This window comes from Entamoeba histolytica, genomic scaffold (genome assembly GCF_000208925.1).
Source record: "Entamoeba histolytica HM-1:IMSS scf_1104750518251 genomic scaffold, whole genome shotgun sequence".
Classification (NCBI taxonomy): Eukaryota; Evosea; order Mastigamoebida; family Endamoebidae; genus Entamoeba; species Entamoeba histolytica.
In genome coordinates, this window is record NW_001915136.1 from 1 (window position 1) to 20,065 (window position 20,065).

The following is a 20,065-nucleotide window of genomic DNA, read 5'->3' on the forward strand; positions in this document are numbered from 1 at the left end:
AATAGAAAGATAATGAATGAAGTTAAATAATAAATACAAAATAATATAATATTATTAATAACTGAAAGAAGAAAGAATAAAGAGAAAGGATAAAGTTTATAATAATATCAAATTCATTATTTGATAATTAATTAAAATAAATATTGATTATCATATTCATCTCATTCATTTATTTTTTTTTTGATAATATATATTTACAAATTATTTCAATAATCATCAACTGTTTAGATGAAATAAATATGCTCAACGAAAAAACAAATGTTACAAAAAGAAAGAATATAAAAAGTAATAAATCACAAAGATGTAATAAAATATGAAAAGAATGAAATAAAAAGTGTATTTTTATTGTAAAAATTAGAAATATGAAATAAAAGTTTCTAATTTAATTGTGTAAAATAATTAATATTATTTTATGGATGAAAATATTTTATTATTTTTATGTTTATTATTTATGTGTATAACTTCATCATGATGTTTATTATATATTCAATCATAAGCGTTATGTTATTATAACATGTAATAATTGATAAAATATAAATGAATATGATATGAATATATAACATAGATTGAATATAGAAAAACAAAAGAATAACAAGAATAAATGATAAATAAAACGAGAAATGATAATCAATGATATAATAATAAAATCAAAGTATAAAATATAAAATATAAAAATAATATAAAACAAAAGAGAATAAATATAAAATGAAAATACATATAAATGATAAGAATATAAAAATGATAAAGATGAATATTCAAATAATAAAATACATCTAAATAGAAAAGAATAACAATAAGAAAATCTAAATAATATAAACATAAAAATAATAAAAATATAATAATATAATAATATAAAGATAATAAGAAGAATACAATGATATACATATTATAAACAGAGAAATAAATAACATATAAATAAAAGAATAAAAATAAATAACATATAAACAAAATAATTAAAATAATTAAAATAATTAAAATAATTAAAATAATTAAATATGATTCATCAAATCATCTATTTCATTAATATTTCATACAAAATGAATACAAATGATTATAAAATATAAACATAAATATTTACAATTCCTGTATTTATCATATTTTTATTTTATGAACAAAATATATTAAATGGAAAATTCTATGGATGCAAAATATTTTGCATCTTTTTTCTTTTTTGTAAATTATTTAGACTCATTATTTCTTTGCTTATTTTCTTGCTCTCTACATCACTAACAAGAGAAAAATATAACAAAAAGAAATTATTCTGTTTATGGTTAATGTGTAGAACATATGAAAGTTGGAAAAACTATTCAGAATGTACTTAATAAGAAACAACAAAACAAGAAGTTATGAAAATATTAACAATAGAAATGAGTAACAATAAAGATCTTGGATGATTATTCTAACCATAATTTTCATAATCTGAAATTTCAAAAGAATACAAATATAAATAATCAAATAAATATCATTTATTTTGTCATTTGGATTTATTATTAGAGATAGAAATACAAAATTTAACCAATAAGCTAATATTTATATGAACTATAACTTTCTATCGAACATCATAATTTTTGTTTTAAAAAGACAAGTTTGATTGTTTGAATATTCTAACTACAAATCAGTCTAGAATTAAATAGAAGAAGAAATATGTATTTTCAACCAATACTACATTGTAGTAGTAAATGGTAAATACTAAATCAAAGAATAAATCAATAAATATATTAAAATGATAGAAGACTAAATTAAGTTAAATTTTAATTTATAAATAATTTTTAAGAAATGCAATAATAATACTAATAGTTAAAAAAATAAAAAAAATCAATTAATTTATTTTGTTTGTGATTCATTCATTAGTGTATTTAAACGCTCATTTCTTTTAACAATTAAAGACTCAATTTTAGATAGATCAACACCTTCATCTAATGCACTAGCATCTTCTAGTGAGGATGAGATAAGGACAAGGTAATTACAAACTCTTTCAAATCCTAGACGTTCTTCAGGTTTTTGTTTCCAACAATCTTCAATAAGTTCTTTTAAATTTAAAGGCATAAAATCATCAATTTTAAGTCTTTTTCCTTGAAGAACATAATCCTTTATTTCAAATAAAGACTTAAATTCTTTGTAAGGTTCATCTTCATAAAAGATTTCCCACGCTGTTACACCATATGCATAAACATCACTTGCAAAAGAATATTTATCATTATAACATTCTGGTGCAGCATATATTGGAGTACCCAATCCTTTGTCTTCATTACTATAACTACTTTTAGTAAATCTTGAAGTACCAAAATCAGTAATTTTAATACAACATGGAGATTCTGAACATAAAGAATTAACTAAAAGATTATCAGGTTTAAGATCTAAATGCATAATTCTATTTTCATGTAAAAATTGCATTCCTCTTGCAGTATCAAATAACATTTTAACTTTAAGTTTATATGGTAATTTAATAAAATTTTCATTATCTTTCCTAAGATATTCACCTAATGAACCTAAAACAAAATATTGCATTACCATTGAAACTTGTGGTAAATATGTAACTGATCCCATATAATTTGCAATAAATGGATTACGTAATTTACTCATTAATACACATTCATTAATAACATCCATCTTTAAATTTAATGTTTCTTCTTCTGTTAAATTTTCCCAACGAAACATTTTAACTGCAACAGGAACACTTCTATAACAACCTATATAAACTTTACCCATTGCTCCTTCTGCAATAGGCTCTTCTATTAAATTTAATTCATCTAAATCAATATGCGTAGATGATGCTGCTGTAGTATCAATTGTAAGACTTCCATGAAATCTTGAAGTAACTTTTTTTAATAACCTATTCATTGTTTCTTGGTCTGTAGAAGTCCATTCTTCAAATGTTTTTTCTTTTAATAAAACAGTTATTTCTCTTAGTGTATGTTTTGATTTACTAAACCAAACAGAATAAGGAATTTTTATATCATTGATTTTTGTAGTACAGTGAAGAGTCATATAACAAGTAACTTCTTTAGTTATTCTTGGTCTTATTATAGTAACTTGCTTTTCAAAATTAAATACAAATTTAGGATTATTTGGAGTATGAAAGATTATTAACATATATTTATTTCCACTTTTATTTTTAATTTCCATTCGTTCAAATCGTGTATCAAATACTTCTGTTGGAACATCTTTATTTCCAAAATCTAATGAAACTGGATTAATTTTAAATTTTGTATCTACTTCAGGATCTACTTTTTTACTTCCTGAAATATAATAATAATACACTGGTTGTTGTAATTTAAATATTCTTATATCTATTCGTTTAATCTTTCTATATAATATAATTCCAATAATAATAACAATAAATATAATAACAATAAGTCCACATAATAACCCAATACCAACATGTAAATATGTTGTTGCTGATGACTTTTCTTGACAAGATAATGGATCATCATCACTTGGAACATACCCTTCTATACAATAACATAAAGAATTACAATTCTTTCCTCCATCACATTCTTCTCCAATTTCATGTCCCTTACTATCCAGAATACTATCTCTTTGACCATTTCCACATGTCTTTTTCTTACAACTTCCAAAATATGATATATAATCATTTGGGTCACAATAACAATTCTCAAGACATCCTTCTGTTCCTCTAAAACATTCTAAATCTCCAGAAAGAACAGAACTAAGACATTTCTCTGATACACAATGATGTCCAGATAATATATAATTCTCTGAACAAGTACAATCATCTCGACATCCTTTTTCTCCAAAATAACATTGACCATTTCCATTATTTCCTTTAGGTTGCCATGTATTATTGTGCCAACATTTTAATATACAACTTTCACCTCCATAACCATCTTCACATAAACATTTTTTATCTCGAGTAGAACAAGTTCCATGCCCTTTATCATAATTACATTCATCAGGACATATAGCAGAAAGAACAATAGAAAAATTACTGTCTTGTTGATCTGTGAATAAAGTATATCTTTTTCCTTTTGAAGCTTTTGGATCAAGAGAAATTACTAGTCCATTTTTATAACCTTCAATAGTGTTTGATTTACCAAATAATTGTCCAATAAAAAGTTGTTTACATATATTAATATCATTATAATCAACTTCTTGAATAAATCTTATTCTATTATCAAATGAAACATCAACAGCAATTCTATATCTTGAATCAACATTCTGTTCAAAGAAATGGCCTTTCATTAATTTATCAGAAATACATGCAGGATAAAAGTTTTGACCTTGTTGAGTATTATCAAGTATTATTTCTGTTGATCCTCCATTTGCCATTAATGCATTGAATATGTCTTGGTTTATTACTAAATCATTTCTTGGACTATAATTGTCCATTGCTTTTATAGATATTGTAACTGAAGTATTTTGATCATCTGTTACATAAACAAAAAAGTATAAACGATGTTCACGATTAGATGTAACAAAACGTGGAACTGGTATAGGAAATGTTGTTGAATTAACTTCAGATGATAAAATATCCATAGCAAAACATCTAAATGTTTTATCATTTTGATTTGAGTCAGTTGAGTCAATTCTAACGTCTTGTTTATTTGATAAATTATTATGAGCAACATTAAACATAATAACTTTTGTTATTGTATTAATTTTATTAAAATCTATAAAGAGCCAATGGCCTCTTCTATAAATCATTTGATTATTAGAGTCTTTATAATGACAAGGTCCAGAGTCATAAAAAGTTGTACTATCAAAATTTAAAGTTATGCTTTTTTCATTTTTGAGTTCAGTAATAGAATCTGGTATTAATGTTTTTTTCTTTGTAACTTTAGAAGGATTTATTAATGAACACATTCCTTCAAAATTATAAAATAATGGATTTGTTTCAGAAATTTCTAAAGTTGAATCAAATGGTGTACAATGGTCACATGAATGATCATTTTCATATCCACTTGAACATGAATCTAGACATGTATAATCTGCAATACACTCAGATGTACAGCCTGGGCTACAATGAAATCCTTGACTTTTAGAAAATAAAAGAATATATATAAAATAACTAATTAAGTGCATCCTCTTCTTTTATTAAAAAAAAGTGTAGTTCTTTCAAAAGGGTTTTTTGATCAAAAAAACCATTTTGATAGTCAATTTTCCCAATTTCAATTTCACTGAATTTTATTTATTTTTTGTTTGATTATTTTATTTATTTTAAGGGGGGTTTCAATTTAATTGTTTTTTTTTTTAATATTAAAATTTTCTTTTAATTTCTTAATATATCTTGTGATTTTTATATTTCTTTTATCCTCTTTTAGTAACAATACTATTTTGTTTTCCTCTTTTTTTTTGATACGATAAAAACTTAAATCAAACTTTTTTAATATTTATTTTTACATTTTGTAAGAATCTTCGACACTTCTTTCCTTTTAATAAATATCGTTATATATAACATTTATCGTTTTAATAATTTAGAAATATAGTTCAACTCAAAGAAACAATAATTTTGTGTTTTTATAATAAGAAGGATGATATAATTTTTCATTAATATTAAGTGATATATTGTCATTAATGAATTAGTTACTAGAGAAGAAATTTATAAGAAATTTTTATATCATATTTAATTTGTTGTATAAATACCAATTAATTTAAATTTCCTTCTTCCAAAAATAAATCAATGTATTTCATGACATAAATTGAATCTTTTAGTTTATTTAAATGTAAAATATTTTTTACTTTGAAAATGATGAATGATATTCAATTTGTATGATGAAATAATAAATAAATTTAAGTACTTTTTGTTGAAGTAAAGTAACTTTTAATCTACAGATGTTTAATTGAAAATATTGATAATGTTTATGTGTGATAATAAATATTGTTTTTATTATAATAATTTGTAAGATGTAATTTTTTTTAGCTTCAAGTAAAGATGTAAATGAAATAAATAATATTCTATGAGTAGTAAGTAAATAGTCTTTCTATATTTCCTTATTTTAAATGTTATTATTTGGATTTATTAGTATAAATTATAATTCTAAACTTTTGCTATTTACTTTAAAAACAACAAATAATTTAGAATTGTTCGTACCAAATTATTAGTTGTATATTCATTAGATTAACCCTAAACTAATTCTTGTTTTATAAACATTTATCTTAAAGTACTTACTATTTGAATAGTTGTTAGAAATATCAACAACTTAAAGTATTGTTTTATTTTGTTTTCAACTAACCAATAAAAAAATCAATAAAAGTATTTATATACTATATTGTCATAGAAATAACAATACAAAATTGTGTAGAGAACAAAAATCTAAATAAAGTTTTCAGCCAAAAGTTTATTTACTCTTAATTATTATTCATATCATTAATTTTATTCAAATTTTTCATTGATATTCTTTGTCTTAAAACTAAAAAGTTATAAAATGAATCAATTCATTTAATATTATAAATTCAAAGTTAATTTTAGAATTATTTAATTTTAAAAATTCGCAATTTGAACATAAATAATAAAAAGAAGTTAATTTTGAAGGATTTGTGAGGAATGTATTTAATACTTTTTCATCATAAAATTCTTCAGGTATTCCATAAAATTGTTTTACAGTAGGAATGATATGTTTTGAATCTTCTACATATTTTAATAAAGGTTTAACTACATTAATATCTTTAGCATTTAACATAAGTTCTTCTTTATTAAAAGTCATTCCTTCAAAACTACGTTCATTCATTTCATCAAATCCAATTACTTTTATTTTGTTATTAATAACAACATCAAAAGTATCTAAAAATTAAGTATTTCATATTAAATTATAATAATTTTAATTAAATAAAACAAACAACTATCAGAAAAATGATGATTTTTAATAATTTCAAATAATTCATTAACTTTCTTTATAATTTCTTTCTTTCTTTCTTGAATTTTAACTTCATATGCATCATTATATCTTTGTGAAATAATAATTAGTTCTTTGTGAACTACAAAACATCTAAACTCATCAGAAATTCGAATCTCTTCAAATTTTCGAATTTCTAATTCATTAGTCTTTCCTTCTTGTCTATGTTTTTCAATTAATTCTTGTACTCTTTCAGAACCTTGTAATAACATCATTCCTTCATTTCCATTACAAACTTTTAAACTACCATTCATCCACTCTGCATCAACTAATGCTTTTCCATTAATTTTTAAAAAAACTCCTCCATATAATTGGACGTTTCTTTCGATTATTTGATTGAACCATTCAATTTCACTTTTCCAATTTTCTTTTTTTTGTTTTTCTTCTTTTTCTTTTTTTTCAAATATTTTTTCTTCTTCTTCTTCTTTTATTTCTTCAATTCCACTCCATGTAAAATTACTTTTGACATCTCCTTCTATTTCTTTAATACATTCTTCATCTAATTCAACTACTTCTCCTTCAATAAGAATTGATTGAAATAATGACTGAACAGTCGAGGGTTTCATTTTATCTTTTTTAAGAACTAAAAAATCTCAGATCTCAAGTTCAAATGTGTGCTTTCCACGCCAAATTTAAAGAAGCAGCTCTTTTTAAAAGAGTAGTTGAATCACTTAAATCTACTATTGACAAAACTAATTTCGATTGTAGTGATGCTGGAATAGCAGTTCAATGTATGGATAATTCTCATGTATCATTAGTATCGCTTTTAATAGAAACTGATGCGTTTGATGAATTTCAATGTTTAAAACCAATTACATTAGGAATTAATTTAACACATTTATCTAAAATACTTAAAGCACTTGACAATGATTGTGGATTAATTCTAGATGTTAAAAAAGTAGATGATGCTGTTTTATCAATTACTTCTGAAGGAACAAATAAAACAATGAAATTTGGTTTAAATTTAGTTGATATTGAAGCAGAAAGTGTTGAAATTCCAGAACTTCAATCTGACGCTATTATTACACTTTCATCTGCAGAATTCCTCAAAATTACAAAAGACTTTAGTGCTCTTGGAGATGATTCTATTACTATTGGATGTACTAAAAATGAAGTCACTCTCACTACTAAAGGTGCTATGTGTGAAACTTGTATGACTCTTTCTGCTCTTGAAAATGTTGACTCTAATGGACTTCAAATAGAACATAATAAAGATGTTACTGCTTCATTTGCTTTAAAACAAATTAGTGAATTTGCTAAATCTGCCCCTTTGGCTGATAATGTTAAATTATCTTTAAGTGGACAAGCACCACTTATAATGGAATTTAAAGGAGAAGCTTGTGTGTTAAAATTCTACTTAGCACCAAAGTTTGATGAAGAAGATGAACCTCAAGAGTAATTAATTTCTTTGATGCATTTATTATTTTTGTTTTTTTTTTATTTTCTTTTTCAATTTCAAAGAAACATCATTTTTTATTTTTAATCCAAAAAATGAAATGAAAGTTATATTATTAAAAAATGAAAGATAATGACAGAGTTATTGAACAAAAGAGTTATCAACTTAATGTTATATTCTTTTTTTGAATTTGTCATTATATTATAATGAGAGTAGTTGATTATATAACATGTTGAATATGTTAAACTTATCTTCATTAATGAATTAATTAATTTTAAATTCTATTTTCCTAATAGTAGAATATTCATATTTTTTTTTTATAAAATAACAAGTAAATAATGGAAAATATTAAAAAAATAATATATTATTCTATATAAGTATTGGTTCAAGGATTTATAAATATAATTGGATTATTCTTTTATTTTAGAATTATTATGATATTTTTCATATGACTATGTCATTGTTACTACTTTAAATTTATATTACCAATTTATACTAATAAAACTGATTATTAAATTACGTACATTGAATTAAAATAACTTGGTTATTCATTTAAACCTGTTAGAGTGAGACATTGTATACACACAATAGGGTTATAAGTTATTATGAAAACTTTTACATAAGGTATTAAAAAATGATTTAAAATAGACATTTCCTCTATTTTAATTTAACAATTCAATCATTTATTTTTGTTTATTATTTCTTTCATTGTTATTTATTATATTATTAATTCAATCTTATTTGAAATTCTTTTATTTTATGGTATTATTTAGTTTTTTCTCTCTATTCTTTTTTATTTTTCATAAATTCTCTTCTTTTTACTATATTTTTTATTTTACTGTTTTGAATAATTTTCTTTTAGTCTTCTTATCCACACTTCAGTAATTCCTTATATTACACCATGTAATATTCTACCATAATAAATTATTGCACTATTTGTAGCATTATCTAATACATTTCTAATTCAAATACACTGCCATAACCAGATAATAATTGGAAGAGTCAATGCTTGAATTGTATTAGGGATTGTGTGTGGTGTTTCAGACATACCACCTTCGATCTCTATACATTAATAACAATAAAATAAGAAGAAGAGAGAATATAAAAATGTGAAATGAAATAATATTTAAAATAAATAAGAAAGAAGAAATAACAAGGAGAATAAAAATAAAGAATAAAATTGTTACAAAACAAATATAAAGAATGAAATATCATTTAATACAAGATGAAATATCAATTCAACATATTGAAACAATCAAATAAAATGAAATAAAATAAAAATGAATAATCATAACATCATAATTAAATAAATAATGAATGAATGATTTCATTTCATTCATTTGATATTTTATTCTTTATTTTATTATCATTTAATTTGTTTATTGTGTATTTCTTATCATTTAAATTATAAAATAAACATTCTTTTTATTCTTTAAAAAATTCAATTATCTTCTTTCTTTATTTTTTCTTTATTCTTCAAAGCAATATTCTGGTATTGTTTTATTCTTCTTCACAACCACAATGATAAAAACATCCAACTCAAAATGATGTAACTGATGATGTCATAGTAACCGATGTTAGTGATGTACAATTACAAAAACATCCTTCTCTTATTTTATTAACCCTTGGTGGTATTTCAATTGATTTTAATGATGAACAATCATAAAAGCAATATTCTCCTATTTTACCAACACTTGTTGGTATTTTAATTGATGTTAATGATGAACATCTATAAAAACATTCATCTCCTATTTTACTAACACTTGGTGGTAGATTAATTGATGTTAATGATGAACATTCATAAAAACATCCATTTCCTAATTCATTTACATTTGTTGGTATATTAATTGATTGAATATCACCACACCATCTAAAACATCTATTTCCAAGTGAATTGACTTCTATTGGTATTGTATTTCCATATTCTTCTCTATCTTCTTTTGTGTATTCGATATTTTTACAAATATTTCCTTCTTCTTTCTCTTTTAAATATTTTGAATAATTCACTTTATACCATATTACATATTTAAATATTTTTCCATCTTTAAATATTTCATCTTCTTTATTATAAATATGAAATGTTTCAATATTAGGAAACAATTTTCTTGAATATTGATTCAATGGAATTGGATTAAAATGAAATCGTTCCATATTTCCTCTAAATCTTTTAACTCCCATTTCTAAATTAATAAAATCATTAATATCTTTAAAATACTTTGATACTATCTTTATTTCATTACAACCTAATTGCATTCTTTCTTTATTATTTTATTAGTTCTTCTTTTATTTTGAGTTAAACTAAAATTTATTTTTAAGATAATCGTCATTCATTTTTTCTTCTTTTTATTTTTTTTAATATAAATTATTAATAACAAATAATTTATACCTCAATAAATTATTATTTATTTGATGAAATGAATAAAAAATAAATAAAATATCATAGAAATGAAACGAATTATAAATTACAAATGATAAATATTCAATTAATAAATATATCAAAAATTTGATAATATGAATAATAAAGAAATGAACAAATCAATGAATGTAATGTATTTATTTCTATCTTTCTTTATTTCAATCATTTCAAATTAAGAAATTTCATTTTTTAATTTATTTTTATTATTTGTTAAATAAAACATTATATAATTCATATTTATTAATATAAATGAATGTAATATCATATTTGACTTTAATTGTAAATTTAATACATATAATATTCATATTAATTCATTGCATATTAAATTAATAATGATATTAAATGAATTATATCATTATAATGTTATTTCTCTTTTTTTATTTTATTTTATTTGTAATTCATTTATTATTAATTCATCATATTTTTATTTAATTGAATTACATTCATTATTTCTATTATGATATTGTTTATTTCTATTTGAATTATTAAAATATATAAGAAGATGAAAATGAATGAAATAATTCCTATAATTTAATTGTTATTATAATATAAATAGTATCTATTTTAATTCATTATTCTATTATTTATATTTCTTATTAATGTAAATTTCTCATTCTTTTGTTATTATATTTTTTGTAGTGTCTTCTGATTTTCATTTTTAATCAAAGAAAAACAAATGAAAAAAAGATAAAGGAAAAAGAAAAAAATTGAAATAAAAATGACAAAATTTTTATATATTACAACCATTGCATATTTAATTTTATTTCAATTTCAGAATAATGACATTTGAAATGATAAAATAATGAAAAGTATTAACAATACAATTAAAAGAATAAACAAAAGAAGTTGAAATATAATACAAAATAATTCGATTGGTTTTATCTATTTTTAATTCAAAGAAATTCAAGTCAATAAAACTGATAAAAATGAATGAATAAGAATTAAATATCATTGTAATTTTACACTGATGATAATTTTATTATAATTTTATTTCATGAATATGCAATTTACAATTATAATCATATTGAAATATTAAAATAAAACTGAATAAATATTAAAATAATAGTGTTTAGTAATAAAACAAAAGATGTTTATAAGAATTAACAATCATAAAAATAACATAATTAAATAACCAATTCATTTTCTGAAATATCATTAATTAATCTAAAACAAAACTTATTAAAAATTAAATGGTAAGATTAATAATATAATTTTATTTGAATGGATAATTCATTTCAAATAACCCACTAAATTCACAACACAAATTGAAAATAGTAATAGAGAATAGTATTCACAACAATTTTTAACAAGAAATGAAGATATAAATAAATATAAAAGATGAAAAATGTTTTACTGTTGAAGATACAATAAATAATGAAGAAATTAAGATTAAAGAAGAGAAAGAAAATAGACCATAAATAAATGATATGATAATTGGAATATGTCTGAATGGAAGATCATTGATAAAAAAGCAATTCAACAAAAAATTTCTCTTTTAAATATCAGTAAAGAAATTGCAAAAGTAAAACAAATTTCAAAAGATTTTGTGTTTGAAGATCAAGAATGATTTAAAATATCAAGTGATGATGAACAAAAGTTAACATTAACATATACTTTGTATAATAACAATGCCATTGTAACAACACAAGTATATGAAATAAATGGTGTATTTTTTTATTGAAGAAAATAAAAGTATTCAATAAAAAGTGTCTAATTTAATGATGCAAAATATTTAATATTATTTTATTGATGAAAAACATTTTATTCCTTTTTGTTTTTTTTATTTATATGTATAATTTCATTATGATATTTATTTTGGTTTGCTTTTTTTATTTATGAGTATAAATCATTAATACATCAAATGTTATTATTTCATTATTGAAAAGAATTATTATCAAACACATTGAACAACAAAATATTTGTATAATATTTCTCATTTTTTAATATCAGTATTTCCATCATAAAACAAATTTATTTTAAATGAAGATGAATTTACAAATATATTACATTATTTAAAAGATGAAATATAATAATAAATAGAAATAACCCCCGAATATATAATATAGAGCAATAAAAATATAAGTACAATTAATAACAATGAATATTTTGAAAAAAAAATAAATGAAAAAAGACATAAGAAGTAATATATACATATTATACTTTCATTCATAATAATTTTGATAATAAAAAAATGACTATAAATCTTAGAAATAGCAATAAGAGTAATTAAAATATTGTAGTCACAACAAAAATATTAATAAATAATAAATAAAATAATTAATTCAAAATATTTTACTTTGAGTAAATTAAAAAAAAATCTAAAAAAAGAATAAAAAAAAAGAATATTTTATTTTACCATAAAATTGTTGTATAAAAAAAAACATCGATTCTAGTCTAAACTTCCTATGATTTTTTTATAAGTTATTTTTGAAAAACCAATGAATTTAGTCAACGTAAGATTAAAAAATACTTGCAGAAAAAGTATTTGTACCCACGAATAAAAAAACAATGTGATTAATTTAATACAGCAACTTTATTTCTTAATTAAACAATTTATTTGTCTTTCTATTAAGACTATAACAGATTATTGTTTGAGCAATAATTCATAACATAGTTCTCAAAAATATGAAACTTTTAATATTATGCGAATAAATCTGAACAAAAATTTTATTTCTCTTCGACTAAAAAGTTCAAGTGCAAAAAAATAAAAGAAGAGATTAAGACGAAATTCCAATTTTATTTTTGAATAATTTCTTTAAAATTCTATTCAATTATAAAACACGGAGATTTTATGAAAAGATTGAGTGGAATGATTCTATTTATTTGATTTATTTCTATTTCTTTTTATAAAAAGACTTTTTTAATAAACATACTTTGTATATTTTTCAATAATTTTTTTTGAACTTATAAGTTAAATTCTTATGGTATCAATTCCATGGCTTCTTCGGGTTGTTGTTGGATCACTCCTTCTTGGTATAACATCAACTGTTTTTACATTTATATTTCCTGCAGCTGATCTCAATTTTAAATTCCGTCAGTCACTTGATGCTCCAAGTTTTCTCACTCAAACAAGATTTAATCTTAGTAACTTTAATTATGATGGAGAGTGTTCTAAAGTATTTAAAAGTGAAAAAAATAATGAAAGAGATATATTATTACTTGGTGGTTCTTTTCCTCAAGTAAAAAAATGGAAAGACTCAGAGGCAATGGTTTATGGTCAATTTAAAATGAATTTAGAATCTATCCCAAATGCAAAGAAAGTTTTTGTATTAATTGGTAATCCACCAACACCAGACTTTATTGAAAATTTGAATAAGTGTGGAGTAGAAGTTGTTCAAGCAAAAAATGTACCTCAGGGAAATGGTGTTATTATTAGGTTCTTTGCATGGTTAAATTATTTAAAAGAAAATAAAGGAAAATATGACCGTGTTGCATTATCAGATATCCGTGATGTATTTTTATTTGGAGACGCATTTGCTACATTTTCAAAAGATGAATTATATTTGTCATATGAATGTTTAATAAATAAAAGAGGAAATATTGAATGTAATGATTTTAGAGATTCTTGGAATCGTGGATGGATCCGTCAATTCTTTGGAGAAGACATAGCTTATCAATATGCTAAAAATCATACCTTGATAGTTAATGCAGGATTTACAGTTGGAGGATATGATAAAATGGTAGATTATTTAACTGTATTAACAGAGTCAATGGAACAAAAATATTTGAAATATTGGGGATATGATCAAGCATTATTAAGTTATCTTTACACTTCAAGAAAATTAGATTTCTTAAATCCAACGACAGTTAAATGTGATCAACAATTTTGTTTTGAATTAAGAGGAGGAAGTAGGTATGACTCTAAAAAGAAGTCATTGTATGTTGGAAATTCAAACTGTTCACCTGTTATTAGACATAAATTAGTTGTTAAAGGTTCTGCTATCAGATTAACATAACAATTAAAACAAAAACACGATTTTTTAAATAAACAATTTTTTACTCAATTTTTTATTTTTAATTAACAATACTTTTTTGTTTATATTTAAAAGTAATACGATAATTCATCTCTGTTGTTTTCTTTTGTTACAAATCTAAATCAATTAAAATTTCATATGTTAAAGTTACAATTTTATTCATTAATAATATTTTATAAAAAAAAAATAGATAATACCTTGTCAAAAATTTACAAAGAATTTAATTTCTTATGATGAATTTCATTTTATAAAGTATTTAACAAAATAAAATACCAAAACAAATATAAATGAAATGTATTTTATGGTAACATTAATGGTTTATTTCTTTTGATTAACAATCCTTTTAATGCAGTTTGTCTAGGACTTTCCATGTCTTTAGTTCTTTTGAATGTATTAATAGAAACGGAAGATGATGGAAGAGAATGTAATTTAAATAAATCTAAAGAATTTTTAAATGAACCAAAATTTGGATTAGCTTGATTTAAAGTTTCATGAAAGTTACAAAGAAATTCATTTTCAAAACCTAATTGTGGAATAGGTTCTGAAACAATAGACTCTACTTCATTAATAGTTTCGTCTATAATAGGTTCATCTCCTTCATCTTCTTCTGATTTAAAAATAACTTTAATCATATTATCAGGAATTCCTGAACTATCTAAATTCATTGTTTGACGACAAGATTCTTTATTCATATGTTTCATATATTTATTTCTAACTTGTTTATTTCCAATTTGTCCTTCTTCTATAATTCTAATTCCACTTAATTCAATTAATATTTCACTAATAGTGTCTTGAAGTAATTTTAAATTTTCTTCATTAAGAATACTTATTGTTAAACATTCTCTTCTTCTTTTTTCTTTATTTTCATCTATTGGTATTGTTAATTTTTCAATTTTAGGTAAAAGTTCATTTATTTCTTTTGTTTTATTTCTATCTCCTAAATAAGCTTTTGCTAATGTACAACTTACTTTATCTAATAATTTAATTCTTCTATCACACCATTTCATCATTACTTTAGCTATTCCAATAGCAATTCTTTTTTTTCTTGTACTATTAAATTCAATAACATCAATATCAACTAATTGATTTGGAATATCATTTATAAAAGGTGATGGAAGAAGATCAAGACAAACAATTAGAATTTGTGACAATTCTTTTATTGTAAATGAATAAACATTTTGGTTTTCTTCATAATCATTAATAATTTCCATTTTATTCAGTAAATTTATATCAAATAATTCTTGATTACATGCTAGTTTTGGAGAAAGATATAATGAATCAATAAGACATTCATATAACCCACTTTCTACTTCATCTATATCCATTCCAAGCATTCTCTTTTTTCCATTACTTAAACAGTCTCCACAAAAAGTATGATACCATCTCATTGTATTTTCTATATCATCAGTTAATAATGCATATGTAGGAACGTCTTTTGCTTGATTAGTGATTTGAATTGCTTTTGTTAAAAGAATACTTGGTGTTTTTGTCTTTGGATTAAATACTAAACGTAATTGATAATAACCAATATTTAATATTAATGATGGTTTTCTTTTAATTTTATAAAAGAATAAGAAACCATCTGAATATACTACAGTATAAGTAACAAATGAACTTTTTGATTGAAATTGATTTGAATTATATCCAGAACATGTAAGTACATGAATTAAAGTATCATTTAATGGATGAGGAACACAACGTTTTAATAATTTATTTTTAGGTATACTTAAATATTGAACAGGAATTACTAATAATTTACTCAAATCACAACAAAGTGAAGCTGTAGCAAATGGGTTAATCCATTGAATTGCTTTACATTTATTGTCTAATTGAAGAAATCCAAATTCATCATCTTTTGTTCTAAATAAATGAACAAGAGAAGGAATGGCATGAGCTAATGGTTTTGATGGATCAACATTTGTTTTATATTTTAACATAAATTGTGGACTTCCTTTTTTGCAAACAAATAATAATGATACTGCATCAATTCTAGAATAAACTGCAAAAAAATCTTCAGGATCATTTCTATAATTTTCAGTTTGTAAAAGAACTTCTTCAACAGTACATTTACTTGGTAATGTAGCACCTACCTGAAGTAATTTAGTTGGGGCTAAAACAAATTCATAACTTTCTTCTCTTAATTCTTTTACAATATTTTTTATTTGAGTATCTAATGATACTTTAATTTTAATTGGATAATTATAAGATTCTTCATCTGCTGGTAATAACACCCATAATATAACTTCTCTTGGCAGAAGTTTCTCTTCATTTTTATTACCATTAAGAATATGAATTAATGAATATTTTCTTTGGTGTTCAAATTCATATACTTTTTGTAAATTAAACCCATTACATTTACAAATAAATTCTCTTGACTCTTTTTCTTGAGACATTTTAAATTGCTCTTCATCTCCCATTAATGGGTCTTGAATTAAACCCTCTATATATTCACAAATCTCTTTTGACCTTTTAATTAAATATGGCGTTTGTTGATATTGAACAATTGTTTTAACTACTTTACTTAATGTTCTACATTTATCTAAATTAATTAACACAGTCTCTGTTTTATTTTGAACTGATTCAAATGCACTTACAGCTGAACTTGTCATATCTTCAGTAAAAAGTAAGTCAGTAAGAAACATTCCAAGATAAGGTAATGTTGCACCAACTGCTTTACGGTGGCATTCTCTTAAATTTTTGAAATTATTAGAGTTTTGAGTAATTTCTTCTAATTTATCAAAAATACAATTCCCATCTTCTCCTAAAAATCTTTTTGTTAAACGGAGACGATGAATAGATGCTTTAGAAAATGCTGATGCAATTTCCATCACTCCATTAAAATTATTTAACATAATAAATCCATTACCAACTTCAAGTATTTGTTTTGCAATAGAAACTCTATTACTAACATCAGGTGCATTAAGTAAAAGCCTTACAAAAACATCATTCATTGAATTAAAATGATGAACAAAATTAAAGATATTTGGTGAATTTATTTCTTTATCTTTTTTATTCCATGCATATAATTCAGGTGGTTTAATTGCTTTAAACATTTCCCATTCAATAAGTGTAATTTGTCGTGAAATCATCAAAGGATCAAGTAAAAGAAAATTTGGAATTGATGTAAATAAACTCATACCAGTTCCAGCTGGTTCTTCTACTATTGTAGTAATAAACTCTTTTCTTTCTAATCCATCTTGTAATTTATGTTTAGCAATAGTGTCACCAGAAAGGTTATATAAAGAAATAAATGATTGTAATATTTGAATTGTTTCATTATCACAACCATTCCACATTTGATTTACCCATTTTTCAATAATTCTACTAATTGTAGTTAATATAGATGATGTACCAATATTATCAACATATTTATCATATAATTTTTTTAAAACAATATTTTGCTCTGAAACACATCCAAATGTATATATAAAAGTATCTCTCATTTCTTCATCACATTGCTCACTTATGACATAATCAATTAACCCTTCTAATGTAGCATATTTAACAACATCCCCTTCTAATATTACTTTTCGATTTTCATATTTTCTCACCGTAGCAAAGTTTGGTCGTGATACTTTCCATGTTTCACGTGGTGAATTAAATGTAAATCCATTTCTTGTTTCCATTTCATTAATTAAAGAACTTGATGTTTTACCTTGACTGACTTTAGTAGTAAAAGGGATTGCATTACCTAAATAACTATTAGGTAATTCTGGAGTAACTGGTGTAGATTTACTTGTTTGATTAATGGTAATATTTTCACATGATTTTGTCATTCTATTACCATTTTTTGATAATAAATGATGAGACGAAATTGATAAATTCATAGGACTTGTTGGACTAAATTTCTTCGGTGATAGTGGTGTAGACATTCAATTAATAAAAATTGATTTTTATTCTTTAAAGTACTTAAAAGCTCTTTGTTTTTTTAGTCAAACCTCCAAATCATTTTATTTCTTTCTTTGGAAAATAACATGACGTTCATCTCCTTTCTTCTTTTTTGGTCTTTTTGTTTTTGATTTTTATCCTTATCTTCTATTTATAGAAGATTCATGTGAACTAATAACTCACTTTATTTGTTTCTTGTTAAAGACAAATTAATCTTTTGAACTTAAACAATTAACAAAAAGACATTTTTGTTACTCTTAGTTTACTTTATTAGTCACACTAACCTTTTCACTTAAAAAAAATTTATAAAAAAAAAAACTATTTAAAAAGAATACAACTTACAAAGAAAAAATTTTAATAGTTAAAAAGAAAAATATTTGAAAAGTTTCTTTATTAAGATTGATCATTCTTTGTTTATTTGAAAGTATTGTTACTAATTTTTTTACCCTGAATGGGTTTTACTCAAGTAATTTTACTTTTATTATTATTATTATTTTTGTTTTTAATATCAATCATTAAATGAAGAAATATATCAAATAAATTCAGTTATTAAAATATATTCTTTTCACAAAAATTAGGTTTTATATTTAATGTTTTTTTTTCATTATTAAATTTCCTTATAATTTGATATTTATGATATTTAAATTTTAAATATTTATTTTTATTTCTCTTAATTTTAATAATTAAAATGTGTATTATTTAAGAATATTATCTATTTTATACAACACTCTCTTCTTTTCTGCTAAACTTTTTTAGAGAATAAAACAAGTGTTTTGTATTGTTTTTAAAAAAGATAATATTTCATTGTGAAAAATAATAAAAGAATGTTAAATTTTCTCATCTAAAAAAAAAGTAAATTAAGAGATAAAAACTAATTTAATTAATTTATAAAAAATTAATAAGAAACTAGTTAAATTAAGAATTTATTTAATTAAAAAAGATACAAAGAAGAATGATATATTTTTATAAGAAAAACTCAATAAAATCACATTAAACACTGATATTTATTCAATTTAATTAAAAACTAATATTTATTCATCCAATTGTATGACAACTATTCGTCTAGAAAATGTCTTTTTAAAGAATGTATTGTTCTATTTAGAAACAATGGATGATGTATGTAATTTTAATCAAATAAACAAAAAATGTGGAGAGGCAATAGCAACAGTTTTTATTAATCCATACAAACTAAGCCAATTTTACACATTCAGTCAAATAAATAAAATATTTCCAGCACTTCAAACATATTATTGTTCAAAGTCATTTTGTACACCAAAAATGAAAGAAGCAGGTAATATGCCATTAATGGAAATTGGGACATGGGACAAAGGATTGCCTACAACAGTTTTCTCAACAAAATGGTTTGCAGAAAAAGTTAGAAAAATAAGAATAACTCGACCTATTATTTATTCATTTATTAAAGGAATTAATAATTACAGAAATCTTATTCATTTAACTATAACAATTGAATATAAAGAAGTTATTGTAATAGAAAAGATAATTCAAATTAAATCAATACAAAAAATTATCGTTTATT

At 22.2% G+C, this 20,065-nt stretch overlaps 7 protein-coding genes across 7 annotated transcripts, besides 1 other annotated feature; 3 read left to right on the top strand and 4 right to left on the bottom strand.

Annotated features, from left to right (window-relative positions):
• Positions 1-1,824: 1,824 nt before the first annotated feature.
• Positions 1,825-5,043, bottom strand: EHI_128430 (protein tyrosine kinase domain-containing protein; the record flags this gene model as incomplete). The annotated part of the gene is made up of 1 exon (XM_646419.2): positions 1,825-5,043. One exon carries the CDS (start codon positions 5,041-5,043, stop codon positions 1,825-1,827), a length of 3,219 nt encoding a protein of 1,072 aa, XP_651511.2.
• A 1,328-nt stretch (positions 5,044-6,371) lies between these two features.
• EHI_128440 (cell division cycle protein 123 homolog, putative) lies at positions 6,372-7,420 on the bottom strand (the record flags this gene model as incomplete). The annotated part of the gene is made up of 2 exons (XM_001914079.1): positions 6,372-6,742; positions 6,799-7,420. 2 exons carry the CDS (start codon positions 7,418-7,420, stop codon positions 6,372-6,374), a joined length of 993 nt encoding a protein of 330 aa, XP_001914114.1.
• Positions 7,421-7,464: 44 nt separating this feature from the next.
• Positions 7,465-8,253, top strand: EHI_128450 (proliferating cell nuclear antigen, putative; the record flags this gene model as incomplete). The annotated part of the gene is made up of 1 exon (XM_646418.1): positions 7,465-8,253. The coding sequence occupies one exon, from the start codon at positions 7,465-7,467 to the stop codon at positions 8,251-8,253; it is 789 nt and encodes a 262-aa protein (XP_651510.1).
• Positions 8,254-9,076: 823 nt separating this feature from the next.
• Positions 9,077-9,309: a repeat region.
• A 480-nt stretch (positions 9,310-9,789) lies between these two features.
• On the bottom strand, positions 9,790-10,503 carry EHI_128460 (uncharacterized protein; the record flags this gene model as incomplete). Its single annotated transcript, XM_646417.1, has 1 exon — positions 9,790-10,503. The coding sequence occupies one exon, from the start codon at positions 10,501-10,503 to the stop codon at positions 9,790-9,792; it is 714 nt and encodes a 237-aa protein (XP_651509.1).
• A 3,084-nt stretch (positions 10,504-13,587) lies between these two features.
• On the top strand, positions 13,588-14,622 carry EHI_128470 (uncharacterized protein; the record flags this gene model as incomplete). The annotated part of the gene is made up of 1 exon (XM_646416.1): positions 13,588-14,622. The coding sequence occupies one exon, from the start codon at positions 13,588-13,590 to the stop codon at positions 14,620-14,622; it is 1,035 nt and encodes a 344-aa protein (XP_651508.1).
• Positions 14,623-14,939: 317 nt separating this feature from the next.
• On the bottom strand, positions 14,940-18,512 carry EHI_128480 (Ras guanine nucleotide exchange factor, putative; the record flags this gene model as incomplete). Its single annotated transcript, XM_646415.1, has 1 exon — positions 14,940-18,512. The coding sequence occupies one exon, from the start codon at positions 18,510-18,512 to the stop codon at positions 14,940-14,942; it is 3,573 nt and encodes a 1,190-aa protein (XP_651507.1).
• A 1,123-nt stretch (positions 18,513-19,635) lies between these two features.
• Positions 19,636-20,039, top strand: EHI_128490 (uncharacterized protein; the record flags this gene model as incomplete). Its single annotated transcript, XM_001914080.1, has 2 exons — positions 19,636-19,889; positions 20,009-20,039. The coding sequence occupies 2 exons, from the start codon at positions 19,636-19,638 to the stop codon at positions 20,037-20,039; spliced, it is 285 nt and encodes a 94-aa protein (XP_001914115.1).
• Positions 20,040-20,065: the final 26 nt, after the last annotated feature.